The following is a 17,732-nucleotide window of genomic DNA, read 5'->3' on the forward strand; positions in this document are numbered from 1 at the left end:
TCCTGGAGATGCTTCAGCCTGGATACAGGCCACTGACAGCCCAAAAGCAGCCGGCGTGTCCTGGTGATGGTGGCACGGGCTGCGTGCAGAGGGGCTCAGACAGCAATTCCTGGTTCCAGCCTCCCAGAGCTCCCAGGTATGTCCTGTCCACCCCAATTCCCTTCCCTTCCTACCCGAGGCCACCACCCAGCAGCAGCACTAAAACCAAGGCAATCTTCCCTCACAGATATTAAGTCCCAACCAACAGCCCGCAGATTTCGGGCACTGCAAAGTTTTCAATTTGATTTACTCCATACAATTTCTAGGTAACGTGTTCTGCATGTTCCTTTCCTCTTTCACAAGTATTTGTTAACTGCATAAGACAGAGGCAGCTGAGGTAAGTCACAGATTCCAGGTAAAAACCACCAACTACTGCAGGAGGACAATGAACTGTGCACAGATTTACTTCATTTACATCTCTATAATCTGAGCTCTAATACTGAGCACAACTCAGCCAGAAAGGACCTGGCAGTTGGCTGCTGTGGCCTGGTGGGGCTGGGCTGGACCCAAACTGCATCCCTGGGGAGGTCATGAGCCCAACCCTGCGTGGCTGTAACACGCAGCCTCTCACTGAGCACTTCTGAATTCCCTGGCAAACAGAAAACACACCATCATTTATTCCAACTACAAAACCACTGAGATGCCTTTCAGGACCCAAGAGTGTTTAGTCAGTTCTTACTTTGCAGTTCACGAGGTATTTCAGTGATAAATTCCCTGTCATTGCTAAGAGCTGAGCAACTCCTAAGTGGGAGGGTTTCCAGTTATATTTTTTTTAACAGTAGCTCAAAGCTTAAGCAGTTTCAGCATCCACCAGTCTGAAGCCAGTGAATTTCAGGCATCTTGTATGGCTATTTTATAACTTAAATGAAGATTTCACCTGCAGTCTTAAATACATAAATATCTTCTGCCACTTGGCTCTACTGAAAAGCTTTCTGCTAATATAATATACTCTTTCTCTAACAGAGGGATAACCATACTCTTAATTTGCATATTTTCTATCAGCACACTGGTTATTGCAATAATTTTCGGTGCCAGCCTCTTGGTACCAGGTCATACATCAGCAGGGTTTCAAGCCTTGGGCTTTCCAGGGGATTTTCTGCCCGAGTTCCAAGCCAGATGCAGCGTGTGCTGTTCTGGTGGTGCAGTGCATCTGCCCCGGGGATTCCAGCCGTGCCCCAGCGCTGCAGGAGCGGGGCAGCCGAAGCTGCTCCTTCCCCTCCCTGCCCTCTGCGGGGCTGAGGCACTGCTCAGCCCCAGCCCACAGGGGGCAGCAGCCAGGCCCTTCCCGAGGGGCCATTCCCGGGTGGATCCAGGGGCCATCCATCATACCGTAGTCTCTGTTTTTTTAACGCTTCGGCTGCGAAGCTGTTGTCGTATCAGGTTCTTCTCCCTTAGGTACCTGAGAGGGAGAATGCACTGAAGTCACCTCTGCAAACTTTCAACACAAATTCCAACCAGCTGGGCAAGTGGCAATGAAAACTTCCCCAAGGCAGGTAAGTTTAGTGTCTTCTGAACGTTTCCTGGACACTTTGATTCAACATGGTTACCAGCCCATCATCCAGTAACAGAGCTATGGCTGCTGCAGCCTCTTACTGCTCTTGGACTCAGAGGCTCACAAATATGGCAGCCCTCTGGCTTGTACCTGTGGGGCCCTCTGAGCTACTGCCAGGGTGATCTATCCTGTCAATCACCTCAAGTTCTAAAGGGACATCTGGCACTGATGCAGAACAGAAATAGTACCGTGTGTGTACTGCATTTATCCTTTCCAAGGGAATACACAGCAAACTGAGCCAGTCAAAGGCTCAGAAAGCAAACAGAATAAAAAGTTACTTCAAAAGTCTTCTGAAGAGCCCACTCTGTGTGTAGTCAGTGTTAATTCTGGAATCTTTAAGAGCAACAGGATAGGGAAAGTATTGTAAACTCTCCCAATCCCTTCAGCCTTCCCATCACAGTGTTCTACCTGCACTCTGCTACATCCCTATGTTCTCCTCATGAGCCAGGCTACAATTGTACAGCTTGCCCTGGACTCTGTGATGCCTCATTTTGTGTCTGCTTACCTTGACTTTGTCTGTTGAATCTCTTGCTTCTCCTCTTCATTTATTCTGTGCAGAATCGACTCCAAAAAGGGAAGATGAAATGAAATGTACTGAGCAACCTAACAAGGAGAAGACAAGAAAGGCACTACCAACTGTGGGCATTGAGAAAAATTCCATGAGCTCTAGGAAGTGAGGATATACGTACATCACTGCTGATCTCTTCCACGTCCCCATCCATGAGAAAGAACTTGGCAATATTCTTAGATGGCCCCTGCAACAGCCTGTGCAGCAAGGGAATATCTCCACTCCTCAGCTGCTTCTTTTCTGGAATTTATAAGCAATGTCACAGAACATGGAACATCCCACAGGGGCTCCTGCAGTCCTGAGCCTTTTTTCCTGACACAGTTCCTATACTGACTCAAGTGTAATTCCCAGATACTTTACTGGTCCCTACCATTGTGCCATTTAAAGTACCTTCTCCTCAGTGCCTTCCTATTCTCTCAGGTGTTCCCATTAATAAAGACCAAATCTCCCTTTTCCTGAAAAAGTAAGAGTAAACTGCTATGGAAGTAAGCTTCTTCCACTGAACAATGACTACTTTGAACTCAGCATATGCAACTCAAAGCTGTCAGCTGAAAGGGCCCACAGTACAATTATTCAGCTTTTCCTCTCCAGAGGAGACATCTCTGAAGAGTCCCTGAGATGGCCGCACCACACACACAGAGTGCACAAACAAGTCAGAGGCCTGGGATGAGTCCTGTTACTCCAAGGGACACATTCCACACACACAGAATGATTAGAGATTAAGTGATCAGGCAGAAGTGGCTGGCTTACCTCCAGATGCATGGATAACATAAAGTGCAAATTCATGGGGGCTGTTTTCTATCTGTGCAAAAAAAAAAAAAAAAAAGAAAATCCATTCAGACTCACAGATCTTCCCAGCACTCCCCTCTCAGCACATTTTCCCTGTGTGTCTCAGCTCAGAGATTTGGATCCAAGTCTGAGACAGGGATCCTGTCTGTAGAAGAGCTAAATGATACTGGATCTGGGTAAGACAGAAAGCTGTGCTGCCATGCTCACTGTGCCAGCCCTAACCCCTGCATTCCTGTGCTGCCCAAATCAGAAACACACTGTAACCCCAGATATTTGCTGCCTGGTTTCCTTGCAGCATCCCTCACTTCTCCCATCACATGTAGGTCTGCTATTTGTGCTGTCATCAGGGGAAACCCCTGTGACCTACCCTCTGCCTGACACCCACATTCAGGAAACAGTAGGGCTTTTGAATACTTACTATGCAATTTATTCCCTAAAACTTTACACCCTGCTCTGTAATTCCCCTCCTAGAAGTTAAGTTTTCCTTCCAAGACACTCCCAATTACTAACCACATGAAGTAATTCTGCAATAGTGACAAGCTAAATGGGAAGTTTAAGACCATCGAAGTAGAAATTAAACACTAAGCAGCCATGCAAAATGAAGATATTTGAAAAATATGCAGCAGTAAGGGCAAAGCTACTCTGACCACGTTTTGGTGGGAGATGGTTCCAAGGAAAAATAAAAAGTAGTTTCAGGCAGTTCTGGCCTCTGAGAGCCATGAAACATTGGTAAAATAAACCAACCCATGCATTTAAAATTGCTCACGTGTTGTTTTTCTTTACTCTCTGCTCCATGCACTATCCCCGCCCAGTTATTCCCCATCTTTCCCGCAGTGCACATTGGAATGAACAGTTCCAGAGCACAGCCACACTTCCTCCTGCCAGCAGACTTACCTTAAACTTACGAAGCAACTGTTCTATCACTTGTCTGGTTCTCATCTGGCTGTTGATTCTTATTTTGGTTTCCGATCCGAAAGCCGGAGTGAAAATTGATGTCTGGGAAGAACAGTTACGGCATGAGCCTAGGGAAAAACCCACTGGACAGGTGACAGAGCCAAGCCTAAAGTCTCCTACCTCGTGGTTGTAGAAGTGGCCATTGATGGAGAACCTGTGAGTTCCTGCTTCTGTCCTGGTTATGGCGGGGAGCTTGGTCCTCCTGCGCACGGCCGCGGCGTCGCTGCTGGTGCGGGGCAGGGTGGCGCAGTCCAGCTCCTGCTCCCGCCGGGACGCCAGCGTGCGGCTGTCGTAGCAGGGATAACCTGGGCAGAGTTAAACCACACATCGTGTGCAGCTGCTCTCCACTCCCTGCCAGCATCCCCAGAGGCAGGAGCCTCTCGGTAAAGGGTTTAGTTACTATTTTTTATTTTTCTAGGGGGGGCAGGTGGAGAAGGAAAGGAACAAGGCATAGGTGTACGATGAAGATTAGGCTGATTGCAGCAGTTGCAGTTTGCTGCATTGTTCCCTTGGCAATGATTTCTTGGATAAAAGCACAGCTCATTCCCACTGGCTGTTCACCAAGTCACCTGCACAGCACTGCTGGCCCTAACCAGCCCTAGGTCAGTGTTCCCCCATTCCTACAAGTACATGTTACACAGAGCAAAGAGATTTCCCTTCGCTGGCAGGGATGGCCTGCTGTGTGAGATTCCTTTGGCACTGTCACAGAACACAGGATTTTTTGTTAGCATGAGAGCACCAACACTAACCTTGCTCGAGGTCTGGCTGCTCCTCAGCAGACTTCAGTGTATCCCCACTAATGTGATGGAGGTCATCAAATTCTCCCCAGCGAGTCATTCCCCTGAACGACCAAACATGTAGTTATCATTGACTGCTCCTCATCAACTCAATTTCAGTTTATCCTGTGGCCAGGGTTCATGTAATACATTGCTATCCCTGCTCAGCTTACAGACTTCAGCACGGTAATTTCAGTGGAAGTCATAACAAAACCAGGTATTAAAATACGGTATGACCAGGGATCCCAAATGTAACACATCCAGTTTAGAACCTGTTGAACATCAACCAGGATAGTAATTTAAATAACTTGCAGCAATTCCTGATCTGTTTTACAGCAACAAACCCTGGATTAATCACACTCAGACTACCAGGCAGGCACACAAAACACGTACATTGTTACAAAGTTACAGAATACAGGTCTGTTACACAGGTTAAATTACACACAGCCCCTTGTGCTGTCCAAACCAGCTGTGTATGAGAGCAGGAAGTTCCATCCAGCCTTTCAGAAAAACTATATTCAAGTCAACATTTCCATAAATCACTGCCTAAACTCTTCAGCATAAGGTCTTCAGCTAGTTATTGCTCTGACTGAGAATAAACCAATTTGTAGTGCAATATTAAAAATTATTTTCATGTGTATATATATATATATACATACTCCCAACAATATTCAGCTCCCCCCAATTTACATGCCAAACAAGATCTTGGTTGTATTCCACACATTTACCAAGTTCATTTAAGATCAGACAGCCAAGCTGCTCTGCATACCTTAAAGCATGTCAGGGCAGCCCCACGTTTCTGGGATCATGAGTTAATGTTTACTTTGGGATACAGATTTCCACGACTCAGAAGTTTTTAAGAACTGCTTTTCAGGCCACATGCATCTCACACCAGCAGACCTGGTCAAGGTAAACCAAGAGCCAGATTTGCCTAAAACTCAGGTTCTTTTCCCATAACTCTTGTCAAAATCCATCCCTGAATTTCAACAGCCAGAGACCGGAAGATGACTTTACTGGAACTCCACAGCTGCCAAGGTGGCAGAATTAAATCCCCAGTTCCAACATGTCCCACATGCAATCCAAGGCAATAAGCAGCTAAGAAAATAAACTCTGCAATACACAATTTATCAGGGAGTCATTCAGGGTGAACATTGGCTCTGCCTCTGTATTACAAGATTCAGATTCAGCTCATCAAATTCACCAACCAAGGATGGGGAAAGAGTGTTCAAAGCAAAGAAAAAGTACACTGAGTACCTATATCCACTGAGCACGACACACGGTGATATAAAATGTCATTGGCAGCAGCTGGAACAGCTGTTCTGCAGGCATTTTAAGGGGTTTTTACACTAAATTTTGCACAGACAAAACCAGTATTCATTCCTTTACTTGAACTTGACCTGAGCAGCAGTGGGTCCACACCTTACATACCTGGGGATGTAAGCTGGCACAGACAATCCCTCAGCACTTACCTGCCAGATTTTGGCCTCCTGCTCTAGTGTGTGCACAAACATGAGGCCTTTCAGAGGCTATCAGGGACAGGTGTACATGGAAACATGTGGGGTTTGTTTTGGGTCTTTTCCCATATTTTTAGATACATCAATTTCCCATTCCTTGAATAGGAATAGTCACTTTCCAAGAAAAAAGCAGAGCCTCCTCCAGCTCCTCAGCCTGAGGACCAAACACAGGTGCCACAAACAGAAACCTTTCTCCCCAGCAGAGGCTGTTGAAAGTCTCTGCTGTCCAGCAAGCACCATGGCCTTCGGGAAATCTGGGATATCCAGTGCAGCCACAACATGAGCTATCTTGCAGTGCTAGCCTCCTTGGGGAAGCTCACATGTTACCTTTTACTAGGGAAAAAATCCACATTTTCTGTTGACTTCAGAGTCACAAAAGAAGGTATCTGCTTCTCATCCTGAATTTTTAATCGGATGGGATGTCGCACTCCCCAGAATATTGAGAGGATTCCTTCAATGAATGGTGTGCCTCCTTCTAGCTGGAGAAAAACAGTGAAACAGTTAGTGCTGCATAGTAACAGAGTAAAAATAATCAAGTAATAATAATCTATCTCCCCTCAAAGTAATGGGAACACAATGAAATTGCTGAGGCTGCCACAGCCCTGGAACAGATTACTTGGAGAACGTATAACCTCAGTTTTGAAGAATTTCCAAAACAGCCAAAGCTGCAGGCTGACCTGATCCATTCAGGAAACCAGCTCTAGTTTGTTCTATTAGATGGAACATATCATGCAATAAAAACACCACAGCAAGTGCTAGAGTCCAGTGCTGTGAGGAGAAGAGAGCACTAATTTGTGATGTCCAGATCAGTGGAGTTTCTCACCCCTAAATCCTTACCTGACTATATGTCAGTTGCAAATTCTCTTGATCTGAATAGTAAGAGTTGTAATTCTTCAGAAGAGAACTGAGCTGCTCTCTAGAATAAAGACCACAATGAAAAAATATTTTTAACATCTCTGTAAAATGCAGGTGGTGTGTGGCAGGGTAACACCCCCATAACTGTGCTACCCATTGCATCCTTCTATAGGTTTATTAATGATCCATACCTCATTTTCCGAGAGTAAAGTTTTGTCAAGTTACTGGGTGGCTCATAAGTTGCTTCTTTAAAGACCCAGAGGAAATTAATTAGCCAGTCCCACATGACTTTAATAACCCTGCCCCAGAATAGCTCTTGTACTTTGCACTCTGTAGCAGCCATGAGGAGGAAGAACAGAACAACATCCCCATGCACCAATGATGCAGGTTGCTTTAACTAGGCTACACTTGGTTTTCCCTGTGTGATGGCTTCCATTTGGTTTTAATATTGCTTCAGATACTCTTCTAACCTCCAAACACCTACAGGATGTCTAACATTTCTATTTACCCCTGGCTGAAATAAAGCAGCTTTGCACCACATCTTTGCAGAGAGGGGAAAGGAAGGAGATGAAGAGAACCTCTGCCAACAAGCAAGGAACCAGGGAGACAAAAAGCCAGCTGCAGCTCGGGCTATGGAGGGCTGAACAATGACAGAATTAATTGAAATGTATTTCATCTAGACTGAAACACCCTTCCCCACACTGTTTAAAGATGATTCAGACTGTAATTCAAGCAAGCAATTCCCATCAGCAGAGGTGGTTAACCATGGGGAACAACTGCATGGAAGTGTACAAATTCTTCCTTATGGACTAATGATTACAATGGTTTCATGTCCTGCCTCGCAGTGATGTGTGAGGACACCAAGTTAATTTCCAAATAGTGCCTGTGATTTCCACATTTGTGTGAGCTGTTGGAGCAGCAGGCCCACAGATGGAGCACACACCACCTGCAAACTCTGCACCACATTTTCCTCAAGAGGGACCATCAGAAACACTCTCACAACTCTTCCACCAGTTTTAAATCAGCCAGGAGGGCAGGCAACATGTCCAGGCTGGGCTTGGGCTGAGGGCCTTGCCAAGCACCAACATGGAAAGCTTCCCCTGGCATACCTATCGCTCCCTTCTCCACTTAATAAACAGGACAGTGTCCTGTTGCTTTAGAGAACCTTCTCCCATGGTAAGAAGGGAAAAGATGAACTGGGCTTTTACCTGCAGGTAACATGAGGACAAGGGCTGCACCACTAAACTCAAGGTTCACTGCATTCCCTGCTATTTCTGTGGATGTAAATTATTTACGTTACATTACTGCAATTCCACACCAAAAAATATTTTTAACTAGCTTTATCAACTGGATTCTAAAGTATTTTCAACATTTACTTCAATGTACTTTGGTCTTATGTCCTCAGAATACTGGTGGCAAAACCCCTTCTTTGCACTGGGCTTGACTATCTCATTACAGGTTCTTTGTGTCTTGTGAGCTGTGAGGGACTGTGTTCAGGTGATCCCACCAAAAGGGAGCACAAACAGATTTGGGTATGAATCAGATACAAGCCCAGTTCTGATCACACTGGCTGCAGGTAAGCAAGACTAAGCACGTCTTAGCCCCGTACACAGGCAAGTTCCAGATGCAATTCATGATTAACAGGCAAGTAGGAGATAGGCAGTTCTGCCTGACAGATGTTGTGACAGACCTGCTGATCCTCCTCAAGAGGCGCTTCAAGCTCAAGTCTCTTTGTACTTCACAGAATTTGACAATCATTCTAGAGACAGCTGTTACTTCACAAGTTTTTTTCCAAGTAGGAAGTTGGGCAGGTGAGCTCCCTGAAGATCTATCAGAAATACAAAAGGATTTGGGCCACACGCTGAAGCCCACCAATTAGTCTGTATTGACCACAAAGGCAAATGGAATCACGGACTAACAGCAGTGAGTGGTCTGGTAAGGGTCACCTCTGAAACAGATTCTGTTACGCAGAGCAAGCTCTCAAGATTTTCACACATTTTCTTGCCTTGTCTAGAAAAACTTGCCATTACCTTCCTCAGAAGTTTGCATAACTAAATCTTTTGGGTTTCAGCCTTGCATTAGTGCAACCAACAGTGACAAACCACACAAGCAATTAGAAAAGCCCTGAGGGAGAGATTAACAGCAGCTCACTCTGACTTGTTTGTCCTTGTGTAGCAGAAACATAAGAGAAAAAAAATCACATTTTCCTTCTTTTTGCTCCAGAAAGGAATATGTGTACCAGCCTAGCTCCAGAAGTAGTCTTACTGTGACTATCTTCCTACTGCTCTAACCTAGAGCCAGATGCCATCTCTGCTGAGTTTGGCATCTGGAAAGTCAGCCGCTGTTGTGCTGCAAGCAGCCTTGTGACAACAGCCAAACACAGTCATTAACAGAAACCGAAGCCAAGTAACTGGCAGAACAACTCACCCCAGAAACATAACATGCACTGCAGATTCACCACTTTCTTCAGTAGCAAAAGCAGGATACAAAGGAGCTGCAAGATCAGGTGCCCCAGGGGCAAACCACAAGAGAGCCCAGGCTGCTCTCTGGAAACACTAACCCAGGACAGCTCACCTGTGCCCTCCCCTGCCCAAGCCCTACACACAGCCCGTGAATATTTATGGCAGGCAGGCTGGAGACGCAGCAGTTCCGCCAGCCAAGTCATCCCACAGGCTTTGGTCAGCCTTTTGATCCAGCCATTGTGCAATTCCCAAACAGCAAGCTTGCCCCATCAGCAAGATTCGCAGGATAGAACTGGAAGAGAAGTAGTGTAACAGCAGATTCAAGGTAGAGATGAGGGATGACAGTCTGGAAATTGCATTGGAAGCAAGCCCGAGTGCATATGGAATGTCAGTGGTTCTTGGAACACTTATTTCCCTTTATGCAAGGCAAAGAAAGTTTAAACCATAGCTGTCAAGCAGAAAGGTCTCACCTGGGATGCACATTTCATCACATGAACAGGCAAGTATATAGGGGAATAAAGCCCCACAGACACTGGTTTGCCTGGCACATTCCCTAATGCTTTTGCATGCCAACTTCACACACATTAAATACCTCTGGCACAAAAGCACTGCATCCCAAATCAGCAGTATAAAGGGAAGAACTCCTGAAGAGAAAGGGAGTGATGCATCTGCTGCCTGTGAGCTCTGGGCAAAGCCCTGACACCCTTCCTTGAAAAGGGAGGAAACAGCATCGCTCAGGCCACATAGGAAAGTATCAGGATTCAGGAACAAATTTCTACTGCAGCACAATAAATTCCACTGCAGATCCCATCCCTGGCTGAGTCTACAGGTAGTTTATATCCCATGGGAAGATCAAGTGGGATGGAAAGAAGAGAAGAGAGGCCCTCCTGTGCTCTTGTCAACAGGGAAAAACCAACCCTGTAAGAAATGGGATGGAGCTAAATGCCAGGTGCCTCACAGTTTGGGGCAGCAGTAGGAAAAATTCCTCCCAGGGAGACTGATCTGGGGAAAAGCATCCCACAAATGACAGTTATACTGAAATTCCAAGCTTGTTTTACTAGTAAGTGAAAGAGACACCTCCTCTGACCACAGCAGAGAGGTAGCAGCCCAAAAGTCTTTCTGAACAGATACCCTGCGATCCAGGGCTGCCAAACTCCAGGCTGCAGACAGACAGAGCTCAACTTTATGGTCAATTCCAACAGATTTCCAAGACAGGAAGGTCTTCTTCCCAAAAGTGTAATTTTTTTTTTTTAATCCTCTAGAAGGGCTGTTCTCCTTAAGGAACAAAACCCACAGACCCAAAGGTTTAATGCTCTGTTCTTTTAATTCCATGTAAAGGCCAGCTCTGTTCTGTGGACAGGTTAAACTGACCAAGTGGTAGGGATTGCTGTTGCTACAGGCTCAGGTGTCTACAGGAACGCCTGTCAAGGAATAGATGCGGAATAACTTGAAAGAAAGCAGCAAAGTCATTAAATATTCAGGGTTTTAATAATTTACCTGGTTATGGGCTTGTCTTCATGGATGAAAACAGAAGGCAGATGCTGTGCCTTCATAGTCACCTTCTTCATTTACTCAGAAGAGATGAATCTAAGCAAAAGGTCAAAAAAGTAAATACATTCACTACTGCTACTACAAAAGATGGAAGAGTAATCAAGCACAAAGTTTTAGTTGGCTGGGACACTCAAGCTTAGGGCTCACTACACCACATTTTGACTACTTCATACTTTGCCTTAATACCCAAGTATTTCCCACTCCTCATAAAGAAAGCCATAAGCTATTCCCACAAAGTACATAATAGTACCTTAAATCCCAAGTACTACATCTACCAGGACTTTCTCCAGCAGCTTTAGGACTATTTCAACTCCAGGATTATGCTAGAGTTGTTAGCAGTGTGAGTCAGCAGCCCATCTACTGGTCAGGATCCATAGGCCCACTACGGATAGAGCATCAACCAAACCACACCTGCAAACCACCCTCATCCAGATTCCTAAAACCAGGCAAGGGAAGGAGTGTTGATGATTAACAGCATCCTGTAGCATAGCAAGAAAACAAGTGGAAGACAGAGAGAACAAGTCAGTAATTTCAGGGAGGTAGGAATACAATTTACAGATTGCCACACGGGGATTTGAGCATCTTATGTGGGCAACGAGCCAGGCCCACGAGACTTCAACAATGCATTCCTCAATAAGCTTAATTATGGAGTCTAGGCTCTTTCCTTCTCCCTCAGGTACTAAAATAAAAGGAAGACTGGGGAGTTAACTGAACAAGTGGAATCACACATGGACGGGAAAAAACCCTCAAAGAATTCCATGGACAGCAGCAACATCTCCAGAGACTGCATTGGAAGTTGATCATTCCACTTCCATGTCTCTTTTTTGGGCATGATGACAAAGGAGCTTGGCTCACAGCACTCAATGTCCACTGTGCCTTATGCCAGGGGATTGAATTGAATCTCATTTCAGACTGCATGGGACAGGGCCTGGTCAAAGACATCTGCAAACTAGTTGATGGTCTATAGTCCCAATGACAAGCAGCCTTCCAAAAACTGATTTAGGGAACATTCAGCCTTGAACAGATCACGGCTGGGCAAAGAGTAAACACCTCAGTTCTGTCCACTGCACTACTGAGCTGCTTTTTTTCCATAATCATAGATAAATAGCTTCTAAAAAAAAAACCATATGTGGGCAAATAAGAAGTTTTGCATATAAACACCATGATCTTCACCCTACAAAATATAGGAAGTTAGTTCATAATCCCTAAAACCAGAGCGCAGTTCCAAAATGAGCTTCACCTGAGCAGCTGATGTTTCTAGCAGTGCTCTGTCAGGATCTCACTGGAAGGAGCAGCACTGCCTTTGGGTGACATCCATCAAGACAGAAACATACCTGAGAGCCAAACAAGCCCAGGGACTTCTGTACAGACATGAGTGTGTGTGAGGAATACACTGCTGTATACCACTGCTTGGGTTTTCCCTCTGAAACAACTTCAGTAACTGCTGGCCACACCTTGAAATCTGATTTTATGTGATTTACTTAAGACCTCTCAGTGAAGCAGCTGCCTGTGTCAGTGTAATTTCAAGCCACTTTTACAAGATGCAGAGGGGTTTATGTACTTTGGCACCTGAATAACTGAACATACACTTCAGCTTCCTCCCACCTGTCAGGAAACAACATGTTAAGAGCCGAGTCACCTCCATTAACTGTGGAGCAGCAACACTGGCAAGCTCCAGCACCGCTTCACTGCTTGTGGTTGCACTCTTTTCTACAGCATTTGGCCTTAAAATGATTCATCTGAAAGAAAAAGCTGATCTCTGCACATGGAGAGAAGTGACCTTTACACACACAGAAAAGAGATGAACGCTGTGTTTTGCTATGCAGTGGATGGCTAGTAAATTATTTCCTTAAACACCTTGAATAGTTTTTCATTAAAATGCCAAAAAATAAAGCTAACTGAAGGAATGGGTGGTGATGGGGATAATTCTTCACCAATGCCTTTCTCTTCCTCTCCCTCGTGGTCCCAATATCCAGGACAAAGCAGCCTCTCCTATGGCTGGCAGAGGAGCACAACACTCACTGTTCTCCTCAGTTATGTGACCTGCTGGGTTTATCAGCCTTGTACCAAACACTTCCACACAACCAGCTCACTCCAGAGATGACCCTCTTCTCCCTGGCCCCTTCCCATGGGCACATTCTGGCTGCACACCCCTCACATCCCTTATTTTTAGCCAAGCCCCAAACCTGTGGGTTGCCAGCACGCAGTGACTTCCCCAATGCCAGTACCTGACACAACAGATGTCAGGATATTTGCACTGGCGCTCCCTAAATCCACAGAGCTGTTAGATTTTCCATCACCTCCTGCTACCTTGCTGCTTTCCATGTCACTTCCCTGTAGCCCTTTTGAGCAAGCAAACAGAAGTGAAATGCCTTTTCCATTGCTCCCTTTGATTTGAACTAACCAAATCATGCTAATTTTCCAGTCATATCTCGGTGTCATTTATTCAAAAGCAACTCCTGACTTACTTGGTATCACACAGGTGTCTTTACCATTATGTTAATGGACTAGGAGGGCAGAATTTCCTGAGATAGGTTACACCTGGAAAGTGGGATCCTGGCTAGACTAAACTGCTGGCCTGAGACTTAACCAAGTAGAAACCTACTTGTTGAAGGAAGACTGACTGAAGCCTGAAATAGGCTGAAGGTGAAGGAAAGAAAGGAAAGCCAAGGGAAAGTCAGGAAGAAATGAAAACTGGGGCAGCTGCAAACTGAGCATCTCTAGAGGAGGACTGCAACTATTGGAGGAGTCCAGGAAAAGCAAAGGGAAAACAGACCAGTGCTCATTTCAAAGCTGCAAGAGCATCAAGACATCAGGGCACAAGACAAATCTTACAATGGCACTGAGCTGTACTTGTCTGTAAGATTCATGTCTTACCTGATTCATGTGGGGCTTTTTTCCCCAAGAAAAAGTCCAAGTGTCAGTGCAGAGGCAGAGAAGAGGACTTGCTCCCTTTTACTCAGTACAGTGATATTTCAGTCATTTACTTAAGGGGACAGACCAAGGACAGTAGAGTGCAGGAGTGACAAAGCAAAAGTTCAGAACAAATGGCTACACAGATTTATAGACAAGGATAAAAAAAGGCAGCTGCAGAGGAGGATTGGAAGGAGAGGGAAACATGGGATGCAGAACCCAGCCAAGCAGGAGCAGCAAGGCAGCACCTCAATTTGTGAAACAACCTGCAGGTACTTTCATATATTGAACTCATATATTAAGATAGGGCCCACAGAATGCAGTGTGCTACGCAGAGCCTCTGCCAGTGCTAGAAAATCTAAAAGCCCAAACCTCAGCAGAGATCTCTAGGTATTTTGACCAGTGCTTCCCAAAGCTCCTTCTAACCCTCAGGAAGTCAGGATAGGGCGAACCTCTTCCATTTCTTTTACAGAAACCACAAGGCTCAGCTGTTTGTTAACTCAGCTATCAACTACACACACATGGAATAGTTTGTACAGCACAAAGCTTTGCACCATAGGCACGCTACTATATCCAGCTGCATCTTCTAAATTTGCAAGTGTCTGGTATTTAGCAATTTTTTCAATCATGATTGGTTTCTACAGACATGAATTTAAGATTTGTTTAGATAGATAAACTCGGTATCAGCCGAATAATAGCTCTAGATAATAGAGAACAAGAATACTGGAGAACAACTTGTACAAATAAGTACAATATTACAAATATTGTATATCACAAATATGGTATACTACAATACTGCAATAAGTAATTGTATATATCAAATATTACAATAAGTAATAGAGAACGAACTCTAGTTATGGAACTTCACGTTCCCTTTTTTCGTTCTTTTTGTTCATGTTAGATGTCCCGAGCCACCAAAGAAAAAAGGTGGCAATTAAGATAAAGTACTTTGAACAACTGTGTTTTCACCACTTAAAAAAAGGGCTTTGGTTTTTTCTTGGGCTTTCAGAGTTCTTCACACTCTATTTTAATAATTAGCTGCTCAGCGCAGGGCATTAGTGGCACTCCTTGAGCACAAACCGCAGCACAAGCCCCCTGCCCCGGCAGGCTCGGAGCGGGGTTCGGCCAAACCAGCAGCAAGCTGGTTTATGTGAGCACGGCCCCGTGGCTTTGCGGGCTCAGCGCTGCGGACACACGCTCCCCGGCAGGCAGCGCCGCAGAGGGGCTCGCACTCATCACTCCCAAACGCTGCTACCCCGCTCCGGTGGGAGAAGCTCCTCGGACTGGCCGCCGGCCGGCGCAGGCCGTCCTGAGCCGCCCAAAGGAGCGCACAAGGGCACCGATGTCGCCTGGAAGTCACACGGGCAGGAGCGAAGGGCGCAGCGCTACCTGTTCCCGCCGCCCCAGCCCAGCCGGCTCCACGCTGCTCCTGGTGAGGCATTTCTCACTGCTCCTTCCCTCCCGAACCGCCCCGAGGAGTGCGCCTGGAGTGCCCGCACCGCCGCTGCCAGAGCCCTCCTCCGCACTCACCTGGGCGGGCGATGCGGGCAGGAGCTTCCCGGAGCTGTTCCCGAGCCCGGGAAGGGGCATGGCAGCACGGCCGGGACCCTCGGAGCGGGAATCGCTACTCTGCCGAACACACCGCGAACGCTGGAAGCCCAGGACACTCCCCACAGCTCGGGGCACGTCGGGAATATTTACCTACCACTTTGCTCTCCCCAGGCGCTGTCAGCAGCCCGCCCTTAGCCACGGTTCCACCTCCAGGAGGCTCCGGTTAACACTTTAATCGCTAACTTTACGAGGGGAGGCCACCTGCCGGCTCCAGGGAATCATCTGGTGAAACATCCTGTGCCCAAAGCGCCTGTTAGGCTTTACCCTCCTCTGTTTTCTAATCCACTGGATAAAGTATGCTTTCCCTCAGATAGCCATCTTCAGTCTTTGGGGGAATAACTGGTACAGTCCATCAGATCATGCCCAGGTGTAGATATATAGATTTAGAACGTCATGACAAATGGTGACAGCACAGCTTGATCCCTTAAGCCCACACTGTTATTTTTGCTGAACTGTATAATACCCTTATGAGTATTACTGGGCAGGAGTGGCATTTGTAAGAAGGAAAGCATTGCCTCTTACTTTAATTGCTCAGCAGTAAATTGTATAAGCAGATGCTTAAGCTAGAAAAATGAATTGAACCAAGACACACCTTCCTAGTTCCTACTGTTTGCCCATCTGTTTCCAGCAAATAATTCATTCACCAGATCAATCCCAAAACAAGAAATTAGTGGGCCATAGAGAAGAGCATGAAAAACACCAAGCCTGAATTTGCCTTCACACTCATCTTATTGCACTGATTTATATCAAGTTATTTTTGCTTTATATAATTTGATGTTAGGGAGAGGCAGAACAGACTCAAATACTCAAATATTTGATTCCTGATCACATCCTATCCTGTTGTATACTTCTCTCCAGAGATGGACACGCTGCCAAACACACACCACAGTAAGCCTGGTCCTTGGGATTAAAGTTTGTGTTGCAGTTCCTGGCTTTGCACCTTGAAAATATTGACACAAGGATTTAATTGGAATTTACAACATTGAGAATCACTCAAAACAAGAGGAAAGCAACATGCAAGCTTTTTTTACTCAATTCACAGCAGCATAGAAGCTCTTGGAGCTTCATGCTAAGCTCAGTCTCTGGAGCTGCTCCATCTCAACTGGGGCAGTTTAGCACAAATCCAGCTTCCCAAGTGCAGAAAAACCAGAGGTTTGATTTTTCCTGTCCCGGCTTCAGATACTTGAGCACCTTGCGTGATGCTCTGGGATCAGAGAGCTGGAGCAGAGAGCAACAGCAGCCTGAACCTGAACCTGAACCTGAACCCTAGATAATGTCAAATATGTTTTTGGCAAGTCTGCCACCCTGCTGGACAATCACACTGTGAAGCTGTTGGGCACCAGGAGGTACCCGAGTGTTTTTATGACTGAAGACCACACTATTGGCTTACAACAGCAAAATGTGATGCTACTCACTCCCTGCCAGGGATAAATCAGGTTTCATTATGATACGAAACTTTTCAACTTGAAAAGCAAACAAAATCTCAAGCTTCTAGGGATAGCTTTTTTTTTTTTTTTTTTTTTTTTTTTATTTTTTAACGTTCATAACTAAGCTTTGAAAGCCCAATGCTTAAAGTACTTAGATTCATGCAAGGATGTCTCAGTAAGAAATGAATACAATAAAGCAATGAAACCTCTAATTCCAGTAAAACCAAGTGTGTTGGTCCTTACCTTGGCCTGGGCAACGTGGCTCTGGTTTGTTTCTAGTTTTCTCTCTCACCCTTGAACTCTTCCTATCAACAGGCAAGTTTTGACCTCATCTGAGTCACACAAAATTACCTGGTGAGTACTTGGGAAGGACTGGTCAGCGCAGGCTGGGAACAGGTATGGGGAGGGGAAACATCTTCAGGGCCACAGAGCAGGAGCTGCTTTACTGTCAAGTCCAAGGAACAGAAGGCTTTGATCCCTTTCATAGAAATTAAATAATCAGTGCACAGAGACAATTATTTTTTCATCTTTCATAATCAGCATAGTTTACATGCCCTGGAAATCTATGAACAAGTCACAACTTGGTAAGACTATTTCACCTCTTGAGTGAAAAGGTAATGATAATTTCTTCAGAACAGGCAGGGAATGTGAAGATGCTGGAGTTTTTACAGGCTGTATTACACTTCTGCTTCTTGGATGATTAATAACCGAGTAATTTTAG

The 17,732-nt window shown here is 45.6% G+C and overlaps 1 protein-coding gene across 3 annotated transcripts; it reads right to left on the bottom strand.

Moving 5' to 3' along the window:
- Window positions 1-420: 420 nt before the first annotated feature.
- On the bottom strand, window positions 421-17,273 carry RASSF6 (Ras association domain family member 6). 3 transcript variants are annotated; one of them, XM_056490552.1, is made up of 11 exons: window positions 17,255-17,273; window positions 11,007-11,096; window positions 7,030-7,108; window positions 6,520-6,671; window positions 4,652-4,743; window positions 4,023-4,207; window positions 3,843-3,944; window positions 2,910-2,961; window positions 2,281-2,399; window positions 2,097-2,194; window positions 421-1,438 (listed from the first exon to the last, which is right to left on the bottom strand). In XM_056490552.1, the coding sequence occupies exons 2-11, from the start codon at window positions 11,075-11,077 to the stop codon at window positions 1,363-1,365; spliced, it is 1,026 nt and encodes a 341-aa protein (XP_056346527.1). In that variant the 5' UTR covers window positions 11,078-11,096; window positions 17,255-17,273; the 3' UTR covers window positions 421-1,362. The 3 variants fall into 3 exon arrangements, with proteins under 3 accessions (XP_056346527.1, XP_056346526.1, XP_056346525.1); XM_056490551.1 differs by lacking the exon at window positions 17,255-17,273 and adding an exon at window positions 15,504-15,703; XM_056490550.1 differs by lacking the exon at window positions 17,255-17,273 and adding an exon at window positions 15,363-15,652.
- Between the last annotated feature and the right edge of the window lie 459 nt (window positions 17,274-17,732).

This window comes from Oenanthe melanoleuca, chromosome 4 (assembly GCF_029582105.1).
Source record: "Oenanthe melanoleuca isolate GR-GAL-2019-014 chromosome 4, OMel1.0, whole genome shotgun sequence".
NCBI lineage: Eukaryota > Metazoa > Chordata > Aves > Passeriformes > Muscicapidae > Oenanthe > Oenanthe melanoleuca.